The sequence below is a fragment of the Carcharhinus amblyrhynchos genome, chromosome 1 (assembly GCF_965287045.1).
Source record: "Carcharhinus amblyrhynchos chromosome 1, sCarAmb.v2.hapA, whole genome shotgun sequence".
NCBI classification, from domain to species: Eukaryota; Metazoa; Chordata; class Chondrichthyes; order Carcharhiniformes; family Carcharhinidae; genus Carcharhinus; species Carcharhinus amblyrhynchos.
Window position 1 is genome coordinate 52,380,142 of NC_137324.1, and position 23,259 is coordinate 52,403,400.

The window sequence follows — 23,259 nt, forward strand, 5'->3', positions numbered from 1 at the left end:
TGTACATAATACTCCTGATGTGGGTTCACCAATGCTCTTTGAACTGTAGCAAAACTTTTACTTTAATATTCTATTGCTCTGTAATAAATAACAACATTCAGTGTGCCTTCCTTATCACTTGCTGTATCTGCATGCTAGATTTTTGTGCTTCATTTACCAGGACACCCAGATCCTTATGCCCTCAATTCCGCAATCTCTCACCACTTACGTTATAGTCTACTTTCCTACCTGCCAAAATGGACAATTTTATCTTTTCCAACATTCCAACATTGGTGGTAATTTAGGTACTTGGATCAGGAATTGGTTAGCAGATAGGAGACAGAGGGTGGTGGTTGATGGTAATTATTCATCATGGAGTTCGGTTACGAGTGGTGTGCCTCAGGGATCTGTTTTGGGGCCACTGCTGTTTGTAATCTTTATTAATGATCTGGATGAGGGTATAGTTGGGTGGATTAGTAAGTTTGCTGATGACACCAAAGTCAGAGGTGTGGTAGATTGTGAGGAAGGGTGTCGAAGTTTGCAGGGTGACTTGGACAGGTTGCAGAGCTGGGCCGCGAGGTGGCGGATGGAGTTTAATGCGGAGAAGTGTGAGGTAATCCATTTCGGTAGGAATAACAGATGTGTTGAGTATAGGGCTAACGGGAGGACTTTGAATAGAGTGGAGGAGCAGAGGGATCTAGGTGTATGTGTACATAGATCCCTGAAAGTTGGGAATCAAGTAGATAAGGTTGTTAAGAAGGCGTACGGTGTCTTGGCGTTTATTGGTAGGGGGATTGAATTTAGGAGTCGCAGCGTCATGTTGCAACTGTACACAACTCTGGTGCGGCCGCACTTGGAGTACTGTGTGCAGTTCTGGTCCCCACATTACAGGAAGGATGTGGAGGCTTTGGAGAGGGTGCAGAGGAGGTTTACCAGGATGTTGCCTGGTATGCAGGGGAGGTCCTATGAGGAGAGACTGAGGGATTTGGGGTTGTTTTCACTGGAAAGAAGGCGGCTAAGAGGGGATCTTATAGAAACATATAAGATGATTAGAGGTTTAGATAGGGTGGATGGTGATAGCCTGTTTCCTCGGATGGAGAAATCTAGCACGAGGGGGCATGGCTTTAAATTAAGGGGGGGTAGTTATAGGACGGATGTCAGGGGCAGGTTCTTTACCCAGAGGGTGGTGAGGGACTGGAATGTCCTGCCTGCTGCAGTTGTAAATGCGCCTAGTTTGGGGGCGTTTAAGAGATTGGTGGATAGGTTTATGGACGAAAAGGGATTGGTCTAGATTAGTGGGTCAATGTTTTTTTTTAAAAATAAGACTGGTCGGCGCAACATTGTGGGCCGAAGGGCCTGTTCCGCGCTGTAATGTTCTATGTTCTATGTTCTATGTTATACTCCATCTGTTAACATGCTTCCCATTCAGTTAACCTGTGAATGTCATTTTGTTATGCTTTCTGGTGGGACCTTTCCAGAATCTAGGGGATTCTGGAAAATTAATATATTTATTATCTTGGCAGCCATTCCTTTTAAAACCCTCGGATGACGTCCATCAGGACCTGGGACCTGTTTCTCAATGGCCTTTCGCTGCTGATTGTAATCCTAAACTTTCACTATTGATCCACAATTATTTCTGGATGTTATTTGTATCCTTTACAGTAAAGACAGATGCAAAATATCTATTCAATTTATCTTCTGTTATTAATTTCCCATACACATTCTAAAGAGCCAATACTCACTTTACTTATCCCTTTTCTTTTTAAATATAAGAACATAAGAAATAGGAGCAGGAGTAGGCCATCTAGCCCTTCAAGCCTGCCCCGCCATTCAATAAGATCATGGCTGATCTGTCGCGGCTCAGTTCCACTTTCCCGCCCTCTCCCCATAACCCTTAATCCCCTCTCTTATCAAAAACCCATCAACCCGCGTCTTAAAAATATTTAGCGAGGCAGCCTCCACCACTTCAACGGGCAGAGAATTCCAGAGATTCACCACCCTTTGAGTGAAGAAGTTCTGTAGATCTGTAGATCTTTTGCTATTCTTTATGTTTCTAGCTAGCTTTCTCTCATAATCCACTTTCTTCTTCCTTATTATTCCTGTAGTCATTCTTTGCTTTTTTTTATATTCTGTTCAATCTTCCCTGCCACTGATCTTTGTGGAATTATATGTTTTGATTTGATTTGATTTATTGCTGTCACAGGTATTGGCATACAGTGAGAAGTATTATTGTTTCTTGCGCGTTATACAGACAAAGCATACTGTTCATAGAGAAGGAAACGAGAGAGTGCAGAATGTGGTGTTACAGTCATAGCTAGGGTGTAGAGAAAAGTCAACTTAGTGCGAGGCAGGCCCATTCAAAAGTCTGACAGCAGCAGGGAAGAAGCTGTTATCGAGTCGGTTGGTATGTAACCTCAGACATTTGTATCTTTTCCCTGACGGAAGAAGGTGGAAGAGAGAATGTCCAGGGTGCATGTAGTCCTTATTTATGCTGGCTGCTTTGCCGAGGCAGCTGGAAGTGTAGACAGAGTCAATGTATGGGAGGCTGGTTTGCATGATGGATTGGGCTACATTCATAACCTTTTGTCGTTTCATGCAATCTTGGGCAGAGAAAGAGACATACCAAGCTGTGATACAACCAGAAAGAATGCTTTCTGTGGTGCATCGTAAAAGTTGGTGAGAATGATAGCTGACATGCCAAATTTCCTTAGTCTTCTGAGAAAGTAAATGTATTGGTGGGCTTTCTTAACCATAGTGTTAACATGGGGGGACCAAGACAGGTTGTTAGTGATCTGGACATCTAAAAATTTGAAGCTGTCTCTGTTGATGTAAGAGGGGCATGTTCTCCTTTATGCTTCCTGAAGTTGATGACTGTCTCCTTTGTTTTGTTGACGTTGAGGAAGAGATTATTGTTGCTGCACCAATTCACCAGATTCTCTATCTCATTTTGTTCTAACCGACACTACCTTTAACTTCTTTAGTTAGCCATGGCTGGTGTCCTCTCCTCCAATCCACCCTTCTTTCTCACTTCAATGTATCTTTGTTGAATGTTATGAAATATCTCCTTGTGTGTCTTCCACTACATCTCTGACCTGACCTTTAACGTCATTTCCCAGTTCACTATGACCAACTTTGTTTTCATATTGTATTAATTGCTCTTATCTAAATTTAAAACACGATTTAGATCCATTCTTCCCTCTTGCAATCTGAATATGAAATTTAATCATGTTATTGTCATTGCCACCTAGAGGTTCCTTTCCTGTGAGATCATTAATTAATCTTGCCTCATTGCACATTTCCAGATCTAGAATAGTCTGCTCTCTCATTGGCAGTAGATGTGTTGCTCTGAGAAACAATCTCAAATACACACAGTGAGCTTGGCTTTCAGACTACTCTTGCCAATCCGATTTGCCCAATATCTATGCAGACTAAAATTACCCATGATTATCACCGTACCTTTGTCACAAGCCCTCATTATTTCTTCCTGTATACCTTGCCCTACAGTGTGGTTACTGCTACGGGATCTATCAATTACTTCCACAAATGACTTCCTAGCTTTACTCTTTCTTATCCCTATCCAAACTGATTCTGCATCTTGATCTTTCAAACTAAAGTCATCCCTCTCCAATAATCATCACTTAGCAGAACTAGCCCTCCATGTTTCCTAGCTTACTGTTCTCCCAACATGTGATGTAGCATTAAGAATTCAGGTTCCAGCCATTTCTATCTTGCAGTATGCCTCTAATGATTATTATATCATGCATATTTATTTCTATTTGAATGTTTATGTTCATGAATTTACAAATGTGAAGAAGTGTTTGGATGCTGCCACCACTTATATTAAATCTTCTATTTTTTTAAAATAATAATGTTTATGAATAATGTATGCTTGCTTGGCAGTTGCTGAGATGTTGAATTATGCTTGTATTTATTTTTATGTCTTGTAGAACTACAATGATAGTGTGCACTATGAGCAAGTGACCAACAGGGATCTTGGATCGCATGACAACCTTTCCTCTTCATTCATGAATTCTCGAATCCTAGGTATGTACTCGACAAATGTGCTTGTGTTTGTCCCGAAAACTTAACTTTCCAAATGTGAAGTGACTGTTGCGATTATTTTTCTACCCTAACTGTCTACCTACAGATTTACATTAAAGATAGCCTTCTTTCCCGAAGGTTACTGGTACAGCTCAGATGAAGATTAATAACTAGTTACTTTATGTACACTACTTACTTCCAAGAATCAGAGCTTTAAGAAGAGAAGCTAGTCTAAGTGAAATTCAGCAGGTGGGAGAGAGGGAAGAAGGGGCTGGAGAGAGATAAGAAGGATATAATTTTTCTCTATCCCATATGATCTTTCTGATACAAGTTATATTACTCTCTTTGCCGCCACTGCCTTTATCTTACTAACCATTTCAAAGCTACCCTTGTATCTTTGCATAGCTCTATGTAAATGACTTCACCTCTTGATACAAACAGGCATAGTCTGCATCTGAATTGTTCTGAATTGACAGTGCGGAGAAGTTAAAGTATCTTCGAAATTAATAACTTGGGCAAAAACTTGAATAATTGAGTATAAAACCTTTTCCTTTATATCTTATAATTGTTATATGCTGAGTTACAATTAGTTCATTTTTCAATAAATATATAATTTGCGATGCACGTTTAATCACAACTTGGGCTTTCCCCTTCTACATCAGAGTACAAATATAAAAATAGATTGTTCACAATTCAAATCTGTTTCCTATGCTCTGACCACAATGCACATTGTATTTTCATTGAAATTTAAAAGTATAATGTAAGTTTATGCTGTCAATGCTCTTACATGTTTCTGATGCCCATATGCTGGGTGTAAGAAGCATGAAGTTTGATAAAACTATTTATGTTCTGTAAAACAAAAATACAAGATGACAGTCCAAATGAATAAACCCAGCTATAGCAGTGGAGGATCTTTAAGGAGATCTTTCTTGGTGCTCAGCGGAAATTTATTCCGATGGTCAAAAAGGATAGTAGGAGGAGAGGTAATAAGCCGTGGATAACGAAGGAGGTGAAGGAAAGTGTTAAACTAAAAGCGGAGGAATTTAGAGTAGCTAAGAGTAGTGGGCGAGAAGAGGATTGGGAGAAGTTTAAATGTCAACAAAGATTGAGAAAAAAGTTGATAAAGGAGGGTAGGAGAAACTATGAAGCTGGGCTAGCGCTTAATATAAAAAAGGATAGCAAGAGTTTTTATAAATATATAAAAAGGAAGAGGCTGGCTAGGGTGAATGTTGGTCCTTTAGAGGATGAGAAAGGGGACCTAGTGGTAGGGGATGGGGATATGGCTAAGGTATTGAATTACTTTTTGGTTTCTGTCTTCACGGAGGAGGACGTGAATAATTTGCCGGGTGTTAGCGATGGAAAGGTGGTAGGACTGGAGGGTCTTAATGACATTACTGTTACTAGAGAGGCAGTGCTCGACAGACTGGAGGGGCTGATTGTGGACAAGTTCACAAGTGGACTTCTATGTTCTAAGTCCCCAGGACCGGATGGAATGCATCTGAGGGTTCTGAAAGAAATGGCGGAGGTGATAGTGGATGCCTTGGTGGTTATTTTCCAAACGTCGCTGGATTCCGGGGAAGTGCCGGACGATTGGAAAACAGCTAATGTTACGCCGTTGTTTAAGAAGGGTGCCAGGCAAAAGGCGGGGAATTATAGGCCGGTTAGTTTAACATCTGTGGTAGGTAAAATGTTAGAATCTGTCATTAAGGAGGAAATTGCGAGGCATCTTGAAGGGAATTGCTTGATAGAGCAGACGCAGCACGGTTTCATTAAAGGGAAGTCGTGTCTGACAAATTTACTGGAGTTCTATGAGGATGTGTCGAGGGCGGTGGATAGAGGAGAGCCGGTGGATGTGGTCTTTCTAGATTTTCAGAAGGCGTTTGACAAAGTGCCTCACAAGAGGTTATTGCAGAAGGTCGAGGGACATGGAGTTGGGGGTAGGGTGTTAGCGTGGATAGAGGATTGGTTGTCAAATAGGAGGCAGAGAGTGGGGGTCAACGGGTGCTATTCGGATTGGCGGATGGTGACTAGTGGAGTGCCCCAGGGGTCGGTGCTGGGGCCTCAGCTTTTTACCATTTATATAGATGATCTGGAGGAGGGAACCGAGTGTAGAGTGTCGAAATTTGCTGATGACACCAAGATTGGGGGAACGGCAAATTGTGCGGAGGGTATGGAGAGTCTGCAGAAGGATCTAGATAGGCTGGGCGAATGGGCCAGGAAATGGCAAATGGAATTTAATGTTGGCAAGTGTGAGGTGGTCCACTTTGGTAGGAAGAATGGTAGGAAGGACTATTACTTACGGGGCGAAAAACTGCAACAGGCGATGGTGCAGAGGGACCTCGGGGCCCTTGTGCATGAGTCGCAAAAACCCAGCTTGCAGGTGCAGCAGGTGGTCAGGAAGGCGAATGGGATGCTGGCCTTCATAGCGAGGGGGATTGAATATAAAAGTAGGGAGGTCTTGCTGCAGCTGTATAGGGCGTTGGTGAGGCCGCAGCTGGAGTACTGTGTGCAGTTTTGGGCGCCGCACCTGCGCAAAGATATTTTGGCCTTGGAGGAAGTGCAAAGGAGGTTTACTAGGCTGATACCGGAGTTGAGGGGGTTGAGCTATGAGGAGAGGCTGAATAAACTGGGCTTGTACTCGTTAGAGTTTGGAAGAATGAGGGGAGATCTCATTGAGACGTATAAGATGATGAATGGGATGGATAGGATAGAGGTGGAGAGACTCTTCCCGCTCAAAAAAGACAGTAGGACTAGGGGGCACAGCCTCAAGATAAAAGGGGGGCGGTTTAGAACGGAGTTGAGGAGGAACTTCTTCACTCAAAGGGTGGTGAATCTCTGGAATTCTCTGCCCGTTGAGGTGGTGGAGGCTGCCTCGCTAAATATTTTTAAGACGCGGGTTGATGGGTTTTTGATAAGAGAGGGGATTAAGGGTTATGGGGAAAGGGCGGGAAAGTGGAACTGAGCAGCGACAGATCAGCCATGATCTTATTGAATGACGGGGCAGGCTCGAAGGGCTGGATGGCCTACTCCTGCTCCTATTTCTTATGTTCTTATGTTCTTATGAGATACTGAATGGTATAGTATGAACTTGAAACTTCCCAACACCTTGTTGGGACTTGTAACTTTTTTCAGCAGCTAATTTCTTGCCATTTACAGGTACCAAGTCTGTCAGCTTACTCTAGAGGGAATGATGTGTGTTTGAACCTGGTGAAGAATGTCAGCAGTCCTTTTGGCCATGTGGATCACAGCCAAACCCAGTAATGTCCTCACCTGGGCTGCTCAATAGCAATCAGTATAAAGGACATAAATCAGTTATTTATTTTCCTTTCCCGAACTCTGGAGGGCTGAGGTTAATTATATGTAGCATTCTAGCCTAGGTCTCTGTATCAGTACGGACTGATGATGCAATCTTTGATTGTCAGATTCTGCGAAGTTCAGCTAGTCATTGGATAAACATCTTAAGCCATTATGAGGGAACCTCCTCTTTGATAAACATTAATTGTTTTTAACTTTCTGCTAACTATATACCTTTCAATATAAAGTAATTTTACTTTGAGAATGCAGCTGGAGGGTGGTGTGTGTGTGTGTGTGTGTGTGTGTGTGGGGTAGAAAGGTGGGGGAGTCTGTTTTACACTTGTTTTGACTTCTTCCTGTTGCTGATATTTCCCATCTTTTTCTGAATACAACATTTGTTGTTAGCCTCAGATACATGAACTAGGGAGATTATTCCTTCTGACTGTGTTAACATCCAGATAGGACCTAATTTTCTGTGAACCATGGCAATTGGAGGGGAAGCGTATAAACTAAAATCGCTACATACTAAACATTAGCAATTATTCATACCAATTCTTGCCTAATAACTACTTTTCCTATTTTTTTCAATACAGAGAAGTATGAAGTGGTGCATTGGGTAGGAAGAGTGAGGAAAGTAAAGGATACCATTCTAAAGAGGGTAAAGGAACATAGGGGCCTGGGGGTATATGTGTACAAATCATTGAAGGTGGTATATTAATAGAGCTAAAATAAGGGATCCTGGACTTATAAATAGAGGGATGGTTTAAAAAGAAGGAAGTTAAGATGAACTTGTATCAAACACTGCTTTAGCCTCAACTAGAATATTGGGTGCCACAGTTTAGGGAGAATGTGAAGGCATTGGAAAAGGTTCAAAAAAGATTTACAGAATGGTTCTGGAAATGCAAAACTTGAGTCATGAGGCGATACTGACTCTGATAGCAAAGAATATAATTTTAGCATATTGTTTTTAACAGGGCATCCCCCCCCCCAGAAAAAAGTAGGACCCTGTTTTAAATAATGCAGATTTGGTTTGGACTACATCATCCCAATTGATATTGTTTCCCAAGGCCTTGGTGAGGAAGTTGTCATCTAGTACAATAGATAGTAGTCAGAAGGATATTATTAGGATTTTCTCTGGCTCCTTGTGGAAGTGTGCATCTTTGCATGTAGCATAAAAAATGTATTTGTTCATGTAACTGTTTTTAACCAATGTTTTTTGTGGAAAACAGAAGTTGTATTAAAATCTGTGCAGTGTTATGTCTTAATTCCACATGATAGTATTTACAAATAATTTGAAACTAATCACTCAGTGCCAAGACGTACTGATGGGGGAGCTACCAAGTTTCATTTGCCATCAATATTAAGTTAGACGATCTCACCTGAGTTCGTTGATAATCAGTTCGTTGTTTCACTGGACAAGAAAGGGAGCAACGAAATCAGCTCAAATCCTTGTTTCTAGTTACTATTCAGTGTCAACTTTGTGAAGGTATATGCACCTCCATGACATGGTCATGTTTAGTTGAAATTTCTCACTCCTAATTATAGTGCTTTTCATGATCACTGGACGTCTCAAAGCGCTTTACAACTGATTAAGTACTTTTGAGGTATAGTCGCTGTTGTAATTTGGAAAATAAAGCAACACATTTATACATGGCCAACTCCCAGAAATGGCAGTGACTGAACCAATGATTTACTTTTGTGATGTTAATTAAGGAATCACCATAGCTCCTCTCTTTGAAATAGCACCATGAGCTCTTTTATACCACCTGTGAAGTTTGGTTTCACATCTCGTCTCAAAGATTGTACCTTCAGCAGTGCAGCACTCCTTCATGGCTGAAGCCGAGAATTCTAAAACCATTGTATGGCCTTATGCCATAGAAGGTTGCTGTACCATGTTCATTCTTGGTCTTTGAAAGGATGAGCAATTTAATCCTTAGCTCTTCAAATTAGTTCTCTTCAAATTGCCTTTTGAAAGTTGCTATGGAATCTCATTCCACCAGTCTTTGGTATAGTGCATTCCAGCTCTCAACAAACCCACTGCACAGAAAAAGTTCTCCTCGTTTCCACTCTAGTTCATTTGCCAATTGTTTTAATTCTATGACCTCTGTTAACTGACTCACTCACTGGAAGAAACATTTCTGTCAACTTGTCCCATTAAAATGCCTTAGAAATATTCAGAATTGTGATCAGGTATCCCAATAATCTTCACTGTGAGAATTATCACACTTTCTGCAGTTCCTCTGTGCAACTGAAGCCCTGCTGGGAGGGATACCAGCTTTGTTTTAGTGGCTTGTGTTCAGGGAACTGCAATGCACCATGAAGAAGGAATAATTTACAATAAAATCATCTTTTGCATCTGATTTTAATAGTGGGTACGGCTACATATATTTAGAGTTCTCACTATTATTCTTCATCTTGTTCACTGGTGGTTGGTGTTACAAGAGGCCATTCAGCCCCTCACATCTATTCAGCCATTTCATTTGATCATGACTAATCATCTAAAAACCATTCACTCTGAGTACCTAACAAAATCTGAAATTTTCAATTAACTTGACTTCAGCAGATTTTCGGAGCACGTTTGGGATTTCAGCCACTCTTTTTGTTATGAAAATGCTTCCTTGATTTTAAGGTTGTTTCTCCTTCCCCAGGACTTGCAAAATTAGTTTCTCTTTCCACATTCCAGTGTCATGTTGGTTGTATTTAGCCCCCATGCTGTGTACAATCCCTTGGCTGGAAGGGCTACTAGCAGTCACAGTTACTTATATTCCATTAGGTTTTCTTTCCCATTCTTCAAATAGGAAGAGCCTTGGTTGAAAACCTTCAGAATTCCAAAACAAAACCTGAGGGGATTTTGAGCCCAGACACTCCATGCACTGGATTGTCATTGCGGGTGTGAAATCCAAAGGGAATCGGGAAACATGATTCTGTCACAAAGAGCGGGAACCTGGTTTAAATAGATTTTAATGCATTTAAATATTATAAAAGGGCCACCCGTCACATGATTTCCCCTCACTAAATAGTTATACTTTGCTGACGTGACAACACGTTGGCGATAGGGGCGGTATGGTAGCACAGTGGTTAGCACTGCTGCCTCTCAGCACCAGGGATTTGGGTTTGATTCCCGGCTCGGGTCATTGTCTGTGCAGAATCTGCATGTTCTCCTCATGTCTGCGTGGGTCTCCTTCGGGTGTTTCGGCTTCCTCCCACAGTCTGAAAGACGTGCTAGTTAGGTGCATTGACCCGAACAGGTGCCAGAGTGTCACGACTGGGGAATTTCACAGTAACTTCATTGCAGTGTTAGTGTAAGCCTTACTTGTGACTAATAAATAATCTTTAAGGTTCACAACATGTTTTGTGAAATGAGAGATAGTGAGGATCTCTCTGGAGGCACAGAAGTGAATCCAGAGATTCACCACCCTCCGTGAGAAGAAATTTCTACACACCTCAGTTTTAATGACCAGCCGTTTATCTTATAGCTATCTCTCCTTGTTTGAGACTGTCTGGCGAGTGAAAACATCTCTCTATCTATCCTGCAAAGTCCCTCAAGATCTTATACGAATTACATAAGAGCGAATCACTCTTCTAAGCTCCAACTAATATAGACCCAAACTATTCTGTCTCTCTTGATAGATAACTCTCAAAGCTGAAATTAACCTGGTGAATCTCTTTTGGATGGCCTCCAATGTTACCATATCCTTTTTTAGGTAAGAGACCAAACCTGTACACAATATCCTGGATGAGGTCCCCTCAACACCTTTTACAATTGCAACAAAACCTTCCTATTTTTAAGCTCCAACCCCTTTGCAATAAAGACCAAAAAGCCATTTACCTTCTTAACCACTTGTTGGACCTGTCTGGCAGCTTTTTGTGATTCATTCACTAGAACACCGAGATCCTTTTGTACTTCACTCACATGCAGTCTCTCTCCATTTACTACTGAAGTGCATGACCTCACACTTCCCCACTTTAAACTCAATCTGCAGGTTTTTGCCCAGTCACCCATTCTATTTGCATCCCATTGCAGAATCACAATATCCTCATTACAACATGCCCTTCCACCTATCTTCCTAACTTTGGCAAACTTGGAAATCTTACTGGTTTCTGGAAACTGTCACTGTTGTAGTTTGAAGCACCAGTGTTCTAATTTTCTATTTTCTTCAAGATTTCTTCATTTTGGCCATCTTCCTTATCATAGAATCCCTATAGTGCAGAAGAGGCCATTCGGCCTATCAATTCAGCACCAACTCTCTCTGACAACATACCTTATGCAGACCCTTCCCCCCATACTATTCCCATGATCCCACACATTTACCCTGGCTAATTTAACTAACCTAAACATCTTTGGTAACAAGGGACAATTTACCATGGCTAATCCACCTTTCTTTCCACCCTATGGCCCATCTTTGGAGAGTGGAAGGAAACCAGAGCACCGTGAGGAAACCCAGACATAAGGAGAATGTGCAGACTCTGCACAGATAGTGACTTGAGCCAGGAATTGAACCCAGCTCCCTGGCACAGTGAGGCAGCAGTGCTAACCGCTGTGCCACCATGCCACCTTTTATAGCTTGGTGTTCAATTTTGCCTCATAATAGAACAAAGAACAGTACAGCTCAAGAACAGACTCTTTGACCCTCCAAACCTGTGCCAATCACATCCTGCCTAGACCAATCGCTTACATCCCTCTATTCCTCATCTATTCATGTGTCTACCCAGATAAGTCTTAAATGTCGCTAACGTATTTGCCTCAACCACTTCACTCAGCAGTGCACTCCAGGCTCCCACCACCCTCTGTGTAAAGATCTTCTCCTTCACATCTCCACTGAACTTTTCCCCCCTTATCTTGAACTTGTGCCCGCTTGTAATTGTCATTTCTGCCCTGGGAAAAAGCTTCTAATGGTTCACCCTATCTGTACCCCTTATCATTTTGCAAGCTTCTTTCAGGTTGCACCTCAGCGTCTGTCTTTCTAGGGAGAACAATCCCAGTTTATTCAATTTCTTCCCATAACTGAGACCCTCCATACCAGGCAACATCCTGGTAAACCTTTTCTGTACTCTTTCCAGAGCCTCCATGTTCTTCTGATAGTGCGGTGACCAGAATTGAACACAGTATTCCAAATGTGGCCTGAACAATGTTTTATATAACTAACATAATTTGCTAACTTTTATACGCCGCCCTTTCTGATGAAGGCAAACATGCCATATGTTTTCTTTACCACCTTTTCCACCTGTGCTGCCACTTCTAAGGATTCGTGGACCTGTACTCCCAGATCTCTCTGTGTGTCTGTGCTCCTGATGGACCTGCCATTTATTTTATAGCTCCCACATTAATTGGATCTACCAAAATGCATCACCTTGCGTTTGTCTGATTAAATTCCATCTGCCATTTCTCCGCCCAATTTTCCAGCCTATCTATATCCTGCTTATTCTCTGACAATCTTCATCACTATCTGCAACTTTGTCAATCTTAGTATCATTCACAAATTTGCTAATCAGACCAGCTATGTTTTCTTCCAAGTGTTTCTTCCAAATCCATAATTTTCTGGTAAAGCATGTTTGGGGTGCTTTATTATATTAATTCTCCAGCTGATATTTGGAGCAGAAGCAACCAGGAAAGACAGGAGGAAATCAGCTGGGAACCAACCTTTTTTTTCCCTGTAATTTCCATCATTGGTGCCACTGGTGTGGGTGTGGAGAGGGAAACCTTAGGTAGGTTTGTGCCATTTGCACATTTGTGCCATTTCTTCCAATTCCATCCCTGGACTAGTGAAAACAAATGCAACTCTAGAGCTCAAATTCCATCTTTATGTACGTTTTCAAGAAGGTAGAGTTTTACCGGACGCTCTCAGACATGGAGAAAATACATTGGAGCCATAATGCTAAGTTCAAGAAATAGCATTGAGAGCATCTACGGGCTCGGCAAATTGACTTGTTAAATTGGCATAATCAAAATTGAAATTTGTATGAACTTTAAATATGTGATAATCCAATAGCTGTAATAAAAGAAACTTGGATTTTTTTTAGTGCCTTTCATGCTTACAGGACTTCCCAAAGTGCTGTACTGCCAATGAATTACTTCTGAATTGCAGCCCCTGTTGTAATGAAGAAAATGCACCAGTCAATCCACATGCATCCAGCTCCCACAAATACCAATGAAAGAAATAACCAGTTGATTTGCTGTGTTGTTGGTTGAAAGATAAATATTGGCCATGAAGAAAACTCTCCCTTGATAGTGCCATGATGCCATGTGATATTTTACATCCTTCTGAGCAGGCAGATTGACAGGGGCCTCATTTAACTGATCTCATCTGAAATGCACTATTGCCTATAGTGCAGCACTCTCTCAGTACTGCACTATAGTGTCAGCCTAATAAGGATGGAAGGAAATACAGTTTAATTTAGGGTTACTATGCACGTATGTGAATTTGCAGAATATGGTGAATAAGGTTGGTGAGTTGCAGGTGCAGATAACCATGTGGACGTACAATGTGATGGTGATAATGGAGACCTGGCTCAAAGAAGGGCAGGACTGGGTATTAGATATTCTTGGATACAAATTGTTCTGGAAAAGGGCAAGAGTAACGATGTTGATTAAGGAAAACATTGTGTTGTTAGAAAGAGAGGATATTTCATGGGGGTCAAGTACAGAATCTATTTGGCTAAAGGTGAGGAACAAAAGAGTAAAGTTTATTTATTAGTCACAAATAAGGTTTACATTAACAATGCAGTGAAGTTATTGTGAAATTCCCCTAAATGCCACACTATGGCACCTATTCAGGTCAATGCACCTAAGCAGCACGTCTTTCAGACTGTGGGAGGAAACTCATGCAGACACTGGGAGGACATGCAAACTCCATACAGACAATGACACAAATTGGGAATCAAACCCAGGTCCCCGGCACTGTCAGGCAGCTAACCACTGTGTGAGTTGCAAATGCATTGCTTGTTGTAGTCTATAGACCACTGTCTGGTGGGAAAGATTTAGAAAAATAAATTTGCAATGAGATTGTTGAGCAGTGGAAGAAACAGAATAGTTATGCTGGGAGACTTAAATAGTCTCGATACAGATTCTTAGTAATGGAGTAAAGAAACAGAGTTCCTCCAGCATGTTCAGGAGATTTCTGCAGTAAGTTTCCAGCCTGACAAGAAAAGAGGCACTGCTAGACATAGTCATTGCTAATGAGGTGGGCTAAGTGGATTGAAAGCCAGTAGGGTAAAGTTTAGAGGCAGTGATCATTGGATCATAAAGTTTAGGTTGGTAATAGAAAAGAACAATCTTGACTAAGAATAATTAACAGAAAAAAGCTTAGTTCAATGGAAAAGAGTAGACCTGACCCAGAGAAATGGGAATTAAAGATTGGCAAGCTAGATTGTAGCAGAATAATGGGATATCTTTAAAGGAGATAGTTTAATTTGAGCACAGTCAATGTCTGTGCCCTCAAAAGCAAAATCTAGGCGCATGGTGCATTTCAGATGAAATAAATCCAGTAGTCCCTGTATCAAAAAAAGAGATGACGATTAAAATGAAGCAGAAACAGTGTCAGATGTTAGGTGGATAACAACATGAGAATCAAGCTGAATGTAGAAGGGAAGAGAATAAACAAATAAGAAAAAACAGTATAAGATGATACTGGCAGTTAACAAATGGGAATTCAAAAGTCTATATATATATATATATATATATATATAGTAAAATGAGTGGGACCAAAAAGGAATTTGCACATGGAGGCAGATGGCATCATTGAGGCAGTAAATGTACACTTTACATCTGTGTTAACAAAGAAACAGATGCTATGCAGATCATGCTGAAAAAGGAAGGATGAAAGTTGATAGAAGTATTGGATAGGTTGTCTGTACTTAAAAGTATTTAACACACCATACACCAAGACCAGGTGTGATGCATCCAAAGATACTAAAGGAAGTGAGAGTGGAATTGTGGAGGCATTGGCCTCATTTACCAATCTTTCTTAGATTTAGGAGTGGTGCCAGTGAACAGGAGAGTGGCAAATGTTCCTCTCGTTCAAAAGATAGTGTAAAGATGAGTCCTGCAATTATAGGTGAGTTAATTTACCATTGATGATGGAGAAGCTTCTAGAAATAGTAACTTGAGACAAGATGGTACAGAATCCTATAGTGCAGAAGAACCCCTTGAGTCCATCAGGTCTGCACTGACATGTGAGAAACACCTCCTAGCTAATCCCATTTACTGGCACTTGACCTGTAGTCTTGAACATTGTGACATGCCAAGTGCTCGTCCAGTTACTTTTTACTGGACGTGAGGCAACTCGTCTCTACCACCCTCCCAGGCATTGCAATCTAGACCACCCTCTGGATAAAAAAGTTTTTTCTCACATTCTCCCTTAAATCTCCTGCTCCTCATCTTGAACTTGTATCCCCTCATGACTGACCCTTCAATGAAGAGGAACAGCTACTCCCTTTTCACTCTGTCCATGCCTCTCATTATCTTGTACACCTCGATCAGGCCCCTCAGTCTTTGCTCCAATGAAGGCATCCCAAGCTTGTCCACCCTCTCTTCATAACTTAAATGTTCCATCCCAGGCAGCATCCTGGTAAATTTCCTCTGCACCCGCTCCAGTGCAATCGCATCCATCCTATAATGTGGTGACCAGAATTGCACACAGTACTCTAGCTGTGGCCTCACCAAAGTTCTATGCAATTCCAATACAACTTCCCTGTTTTTCTAACCTATGCCTCAATTGATAAAAGCAACCGTCCCAAATACCCTTTTCATCACCTTACTAATATGCCCTTCCACCTACAGAGATCTATGGATAAGCACTCCAAGGTATCTTTGTTCCACAGAACATCCAGTGTCATGTCGTTCATTGAGTACCTTCTTGTCAAATCACTCCTTCCAAAGTGTATCAACTCTCATTTTCAGGGTTAAATTCCATCTGCCACTTACCTGCCCTTTTGACTACACTGTCTATATCTTCTTGTAGCTTAAGACACTCGGCCTCACTGTCAACCACCCAGCCACTCTTTGTGTTATCAGCAAATTTGCTGATCCTAATCATCGATGTCATTTATATAAATGATGACTCAGCACAGATCCCTGCGGTATGACACTGAACCCTGGCTTCCAGTCACTAAAGCAGCCGTCTGTCATCACTCTCTGTCTCCCACAACTTTGATGTTGAATTCACTTTATCAAATCACCCGGTATCCCACGCACATTTTTTTAAGTCTTCCATATGGGATCTTGTCAAAAGCTTTGCTGAAATTCGTGTAAACCACATCAACTACACTACCCTCATTTACACAGCTGGTCATCTCCTCAAAAAATGTGATTAAATTTGTTAGGCATAACCTCCCTCTGGTGAAGCCATGCCAACTCTCCCTGATCAAGCTTTGCCTCTTCAAGTGGAATTCGATGCTCTCCTTCAGAATTTCCCCAATAGTTTCCCTACCACTGACGTGAGACTCATTGGTCTGTAGTTCTCTGGTTTATCTCTACAATCTTTCTTAAATAGTGGAACCACATTAACTGTTCTTCAGTCCTCTGGCACCTCCTCCATAGCCAGAGAGGAATTAAAAATTTGGCTCAGAACCCCTGCAAATTCTTGTCTCACCTCCCACAGCAGCCTGGGACCCAATTCATTCAGACCTGGAGAACTGTCCGTTTTTAAGCTTGCCAACACCTCCAAACCTTCGTATGCCAATTTGCTCAAGAACCTCACAGTCTCTCCCCCTGAATTCCATATCTTCATTCTATGGCTCTACTGTATCTTTAAGGAATGTATTTTTTAATTGTGTTCTCTGCAGTTTATAAGCAAGCCTTTTGTTTTTGTTACTAGCACCAAGTGACCTGATTAGAGGTTCATTTATTGCTGTTTAAATGGGGTTTTGTTTATTTTTAATTTGGGCCTAATGTGCTGTCCTGGAGTTCTATGGGTTTATGACCCTTTGAATTGTTAGGGGGAAGAATGATTGACAGATCAGGTGACAAGAGTTCTTTTACTTTCAGTTTGGCCGCTGTTTTAGTTAGAAGGTGTTTGGACTTCAGACTGAAAGGCAGTATTTCTGTGCCTCTCTCTCTGGTCTTAGAAATTCTGATGTATTGGAAACAGTTTTTCTTGCCTTCCTGGAGTGAAAGATTCTGTTGTTGATGGCTTGCCAGATAGAGGCTAGCAGTAGCATTAACTTTACCTCGAGGTGCTGGGATTTCCAGAATGCAGAGGCCAGAGTTTCAATTTTCTACCCCAAAGACTGATTCACAGCAGGTATTGCTGAACTGCAAAATCACATAAGCATTCAATTTTCTGTGCTAAACCTGTGGCAGGTGTATGTTTATAAGGAGATTTGTTGTATTGGAACCATGCATTTCGTTAAAAGTTTATTTATTAGTCACAAGTAGGCCTCCGTTCACACTGTAGTTTTAGGTTACTGTGAAAATCCCCTAGTCGCCGCACTCCGGCTACACTGAGAGAGAATTTAGCATGGCCAATTCTGCAAACCTGCACATCTTTGGACTATCAGAGGAAACCGGAACACCCTGAGGAAACCCACGCAGACATAGGGAGAATGTGCAAACTCCACACAGATAGTGACCCAAAATTGGAATTGAAGCCGGGTCCCTGGCACTATGAGGCAGCAGTGCTAATCACTGTGCCATCCTGTGCCACTGTGCCGCCCACATTGTTAAAGTTTATACTTTATCATCGTTGTTTTCTTGTTTGTCATTGGTCAAAGTTCTTCCCAATTTCTTTATAAGTGTTAACTGCATTCTTAAATAAACTTTGTTTGATAAAAGCTCCCTTGTGGGTCATTTGAATCTGATCTAACTAAATTACATGTGCAAAATTTATGGCCTAGGCTGACTTCAAAAGATGCCTTGGAGTCTCCGACCTGGATTGAGTAAACTAGGGAGTTTTCCCTGGAAAGACGGAAGATGAGGGGTGACCTAATAGAAGCCTATAAAATTATGAAGGGCATAGATAGGGTATGAAGGGTATGAGGGGCATAGATAGAAGCTTTTTCCCAGGTCAGAAATGACAAACACAAGGAGTCACGAGTTCAAGGTAAGGGGGGCGAGGTTCAGTATGGATATGCGGGGGACATATTTTACACAGAGGGTGGTGGGGGCCTGGAATGCACTACCAAGTAAGGTGGTTGAGGCAGACATGCTAGGATCATTTAAGACTTATTTAGATAGCCACATGAACAAACTGGGAATAGAGGGATACAAACGGATGGTCTAGTTAGAAACACATGATCGGTGCAGGCTTGGAGGGCCGAAGGGCCTGTTCTTATGCTATATTGTTCTTTGTTCTTTGGATTGTAACAATTCTCATTCTCTTGGGTGAACATGTGAAGACCTCATTCAAAATTCTACAAATGTCCTCTGGATCCACCCACAGATTGTGCACTTGGTCCCTAATGGGCCCTACTCTTTCCCTGGTTATCCTTTTCCCATTGATATACTTACCGAATAGCTTGGTATTTTCCCTTTTACCAGCCAGAGCTTTCTCACATCTGCTGCAACCTGATTAAGAAATTGGTTAATAAAGTATATTTGATTTGATTTGATTTATTATTGTCACATGTATTAACATACAGTGAAAAGTATTGTTTCTTGCGTGCTATACAGACAAAACATTCCGTTCATAGAGAAGGAGACAAGAGATTGCAGAATGTAGTGTTACAGCTATAGCTAGGGTGTAAAGAAAGATCAAATTAACGCAAGGTAAGTCTACTCAAAAATCAGACAGCAACAGGGAAGAAGCTGTTCTTGAGTTGGTTGGTACATGACCCCAGACTTTTGTATCTTTTTCCCAAAGGAAAAAGATGGAAGAGAGAATGTCCGGGGTGCGTGGGGTCCTTAATTATGCTGGCTGCTTTGAAGAGGCAGCGGGAAGTGTAGACAGAGTCAATGGACAGAAGACTGGCTTGCGTGATGGATTGGACTACATTCACAATCTTTTGTAGTTTCTTGCTGTTTTGGGCAGAACAGGAGCCATACCAAGTTGTGATACAACCAGAAAGAATGCTTTCTATGGTGCATTTGTAAAAATTGGTGAGAGTCATAGCTGATGTGCCAAATTTCCTTAGTCTTCTGAGAAAGTAGAGGCATTAGTGGGTTTTCTTAGCTATAGTGTCGGCATGGGGGGACCAGGACAGCTGATTGGTGATCTAGGCACCTAAAAACTTGAAGCTCTCGACCCTTTCTACTTCATCCCCATTGATGTAGACAGGGACATGTTTTCCTTTACGCTTCCTGAAGTCGATAACAATCTCATTCATTTTGTTGACGTTGAGGGAGAGATTATTGTTGCCACACCAGTTCACCAGATTCTCTATCTCATTCCTGTACTCTGTCTCTGTCATATAATACCTTAGGCTTTATCAATAGGAACATGAGAATATAAGAATAAGGAAATAATGTTTAACCTATATAAAACACTGGTTCCGCCTCAACTGGAGGACTGCATATAGTTCCGGTCACCTCATTGTGGTAGATGAGAAGGATTGGAGAGTGTGCAGAAGAGATTCAGGAGAATGGTTCCACTCAGTTACATAAATAATTTGGGACTCTTTTCCTGGAGGATAAAAGGGTGAGAAGAGTTTTGATAAAGGTTTTCAAAATCATGCAGTGTCTGGACAGTGTAGATTTTGAGAAATTGTTCCCATTGGTGGAAGATTTGAGAACCAGATGGCACAGTTTAAGGTAATTGGCAAACAAAGCAATGGTAACATGAGGAAAAGCTTTTTCACGCTGCATGGGGCTAGGATCTGGAACGTACTGCCTGGGAGTGTGGTGGAGGCAGTTTTAACTGAGGCATTCAAGAAGGAATTGGAATACGATCGGGGGAAAAAACAGAATCTGCAAGATTACGGAGAGAAGGCACAGAAGTGGCACTCAATGAATTGCTCATTCAGAGAACTAGCACTGACATGATGGGCTGAATGACAACCTTCTGTGCTTTGAATTTTTGATGGTTTTAGTGTCGACTATATTTTCATCCCTCACTAGCCAAATAGCCTGCTACCTCCTCGGGCATAACAAATGATCAGTCAGATGTGACACCAGTATGGTTAGTGCCCCTAGAAATACATCCCTCTATTAATTATGGTTGGGTGACAAGGGAAAGAAATGAACAAAAGAAACGGTATTGAAAGATTTAATAAATGCTACGGGTGTTTAAACATGAATGAGAAATGAATTGATAATTGGAAAACAGAACTCGTACCTCTTTATCTGTATCCCTTTTCATTGAGCTCTTGCTTGCCAGGCAGCTTGCTGTTGCTCCTGATGCTCTTTTCACACCAATGATAACCTCACTACCATGCACATTCGGAGAAGATGGCAAATACTATAGTCACAGCTAGACTGTGCTGCAACTGATTCCAAAGGCAGACCTTGGTCTACCGAGGTGCAGACAAGTACATTTCATGGAGTCAAATTATTTGAAGGTTGACACAGCCAGGAGGGTCTGTGCTGTTGAAACAGCGGCCAACATCACCTCTACATTTCAAAATGTGCAATATTTAACTTTTTTAATTGAATTATTTATCTTTCCTTTTTAAATCAGGAGTTTAAATCTCAAATTAAAAAGGTGCTTCCCTTAATAGTTGTGTGTGTGTGTGTGTGTGTGTGTGTATGTGTGTGTGTGTGTGTGTGTGAGAGAGAGACATGAATTGGATTTATGCCGTATTCCTATCTTCAATGCTGTGTGGAAATTGTTCCAAAACATTTTGACTCAATGCCTTGAATCTTCCTGAATTTCTGATCAGATTCCAATAAAACTAGCTCATTTGGATCATCATTTAAGACTCTTACTGTGCAACACTATACATTCCTGAGTATTGCAGTGATAAATAAATATCTAATGTATACCTTTGGTTGCCTTTTTTTTGTACATGGTAGACATTAGGGATATTAGAGTACTAATTGAAGAGGCAGGGAGTCTTGCAGTTTCTTAATCAACATTCCTACTCCAATCAACATCACCAAAATAACATCTTGAGTTTGTATTGCAACTTTAGCATAGAAACTAGTCCAAAGGATATTCACAGTAGCAGAACATTCAAAAATTCACAATGAGCCAAAGAAGGGAATATCAGAAGGGGGACGCAAAATTTTGTTAACATGGTGAGGCTTTATCCAAGATTTTCAAAGGGAAGTAGGAAGTAGAAAGAGGCAGATATGTTCATGGAAGGAATTTTCTTTTTCAGGGTCTACAATGCTGAAGACATCATTAGCAGTGGAGTGAAGGAAGTTGAGGGTATACAGAGTTCTGGGATGGTTGTAGGGATGGTGGCGATTACAGGGCTAGAGAGTAGTGGGGCATAAGTACAAGAGCACGGAGGTTATGCTGAACATATACACGACACTAGTTAAATATCTGATGGAATATTGTGTGCAGTTCTGGACACCTCACTATAGGAAGGATGTGTATATGTTGGAGGGAATGCATGAGAGGTTTACAAGAATTGTTCCAGGAATGAGAAACTGTAGTAATGAGGATAGATTGGAGAGGCTGGGACTCACTTTGGAGAGAAGAAGGCTAAGAGGAGATTTGTTGAGATGTTCAAAATAATAAAGGGACTGGACAGAGTAGATAGGGAGAAGCTGTCCCCACTCGTAAAAGGATCGAGAACAATCAGGCACAGATGTAGTGTGATTTGCAAAAGAAGCAAATGTGATGTGATGAAAGCTTTTTTCACACAACGAATGGTTCAGATCTGGAATGCACTAAGGCAGGTTCGATCAAGACATTCATCAAGGCATGCGATAATGATTTGAATGGAAACAGTGCGCAGGGATATGGGAAAAGGGCAGGGGAATAGCACCAAGTCATAATGCTTGTTTGCAGCAATAATGAGCTAAATAATGACAAAATACTGCAAATGCTGGAATCTGAAACAAAAACAGAAAATGCTGGAAAGCCTCAACAGGTCTGACAGCATCTGTGGAGAGAGAATAGAGTCAACGTTTGGAGTCTGCATGACCCTTTGTCAGAGCAGATGGGCTAAATGGCCTCCTTCTGCACTGCAACAATTCAGCGATTTTTTTCAACGTGAGGGTAAGAATTTTAAGTTACCATTTCAGCAGCAGATGGGCAAAGGTGAGAGCTGTTACATATCTTTGTAATGGTGTGGATATGGGGTTGATAGTTTAGCTCAGGGTAAAATAGGATGTTGTGGTTACGAACAGACTGACCTGAAACAGTGGTTGGGAATAACAGTTGAATTAGTGGTGTGGGAATAAGATTTATGCTAGCAGATGAGTACCAGAGAGAATGGCTTCTTCCCAGTATTTAAATAAAGGAAATTGTGGGTCATCCCAGATGCTGAATAACACAGGAAGTGGCAATAGATTTGCTAGTCACTAATCTCATCACTGATTAGATCTTGCTTTATACCAAATGTCTGCTACATACGCCTATAAATCAATACATTTTGAAGTAATTAATCTTATGCGAAGTAGTGAGAACTGTTTCTGATGGACTTTTGATGGTAGCACATCTGAAATAAAAGGTTGGGGATTCAAGTTCCATTGCAAAATCTTGAGCAAAATCTAGAATGAAATTTGAGCACAGTATGAAGAAAGCACTGAACTGTTAGAGGTACATTTTTTGGAGGTATGGCATTTCAGATGGGCATATGGGTGTCATTGACACTATGCAGAAGTTCAGGGAGGAGTTCTCCCATCTGCCTGCCAAGGGAATCAAAGTGGGCAGGGGCGGACCACACAAAGGTTCATTGAACATGGACGGGATTCCCCAGTTTTGGAGTGAGCACAATCCCACCCCTGATGTCAATTAAAAACAAAATTTAGTGGATTCTATGATAGCCTCCATTATGTAACCGTATTCATACCTCAGCAGTTTTCCAGTGTCACTACTTCTTTTGGTAGAGTTGGCACCTCCATGGTCTCAGATGCCCATACGAATTATGGAGAATAAAAACAATTCCTCATTACTC

At 41.3% G+C, this 23,259-nt stretch overlaps 1 protein-coding gene across 6 annotated transcripts in view; it reads left to right on the forward strand.

The window, feature by feature from the left end:
• Positions 1-23,259, forward strand: part of tcf4 (transcription factor 4) — a 592,048-nt gene that overhangs the window by 122,266 nt on the left and 446,523 nt on the right. For all 6 annotated transcript variants that reach the window (XM_080182922.1, XM_080182913.1, XM_080182904.1 and 3 more), the window contains one exon: positions 3,927-4,023. In XM_080182922.1, the coding sequence (XP_080039048.1) occupies positions 3,927-4,023 (97 nt within the window). The remainder of the gene's footprint in view (positions 1-3,926; positions 4,024-23,259) is intronic.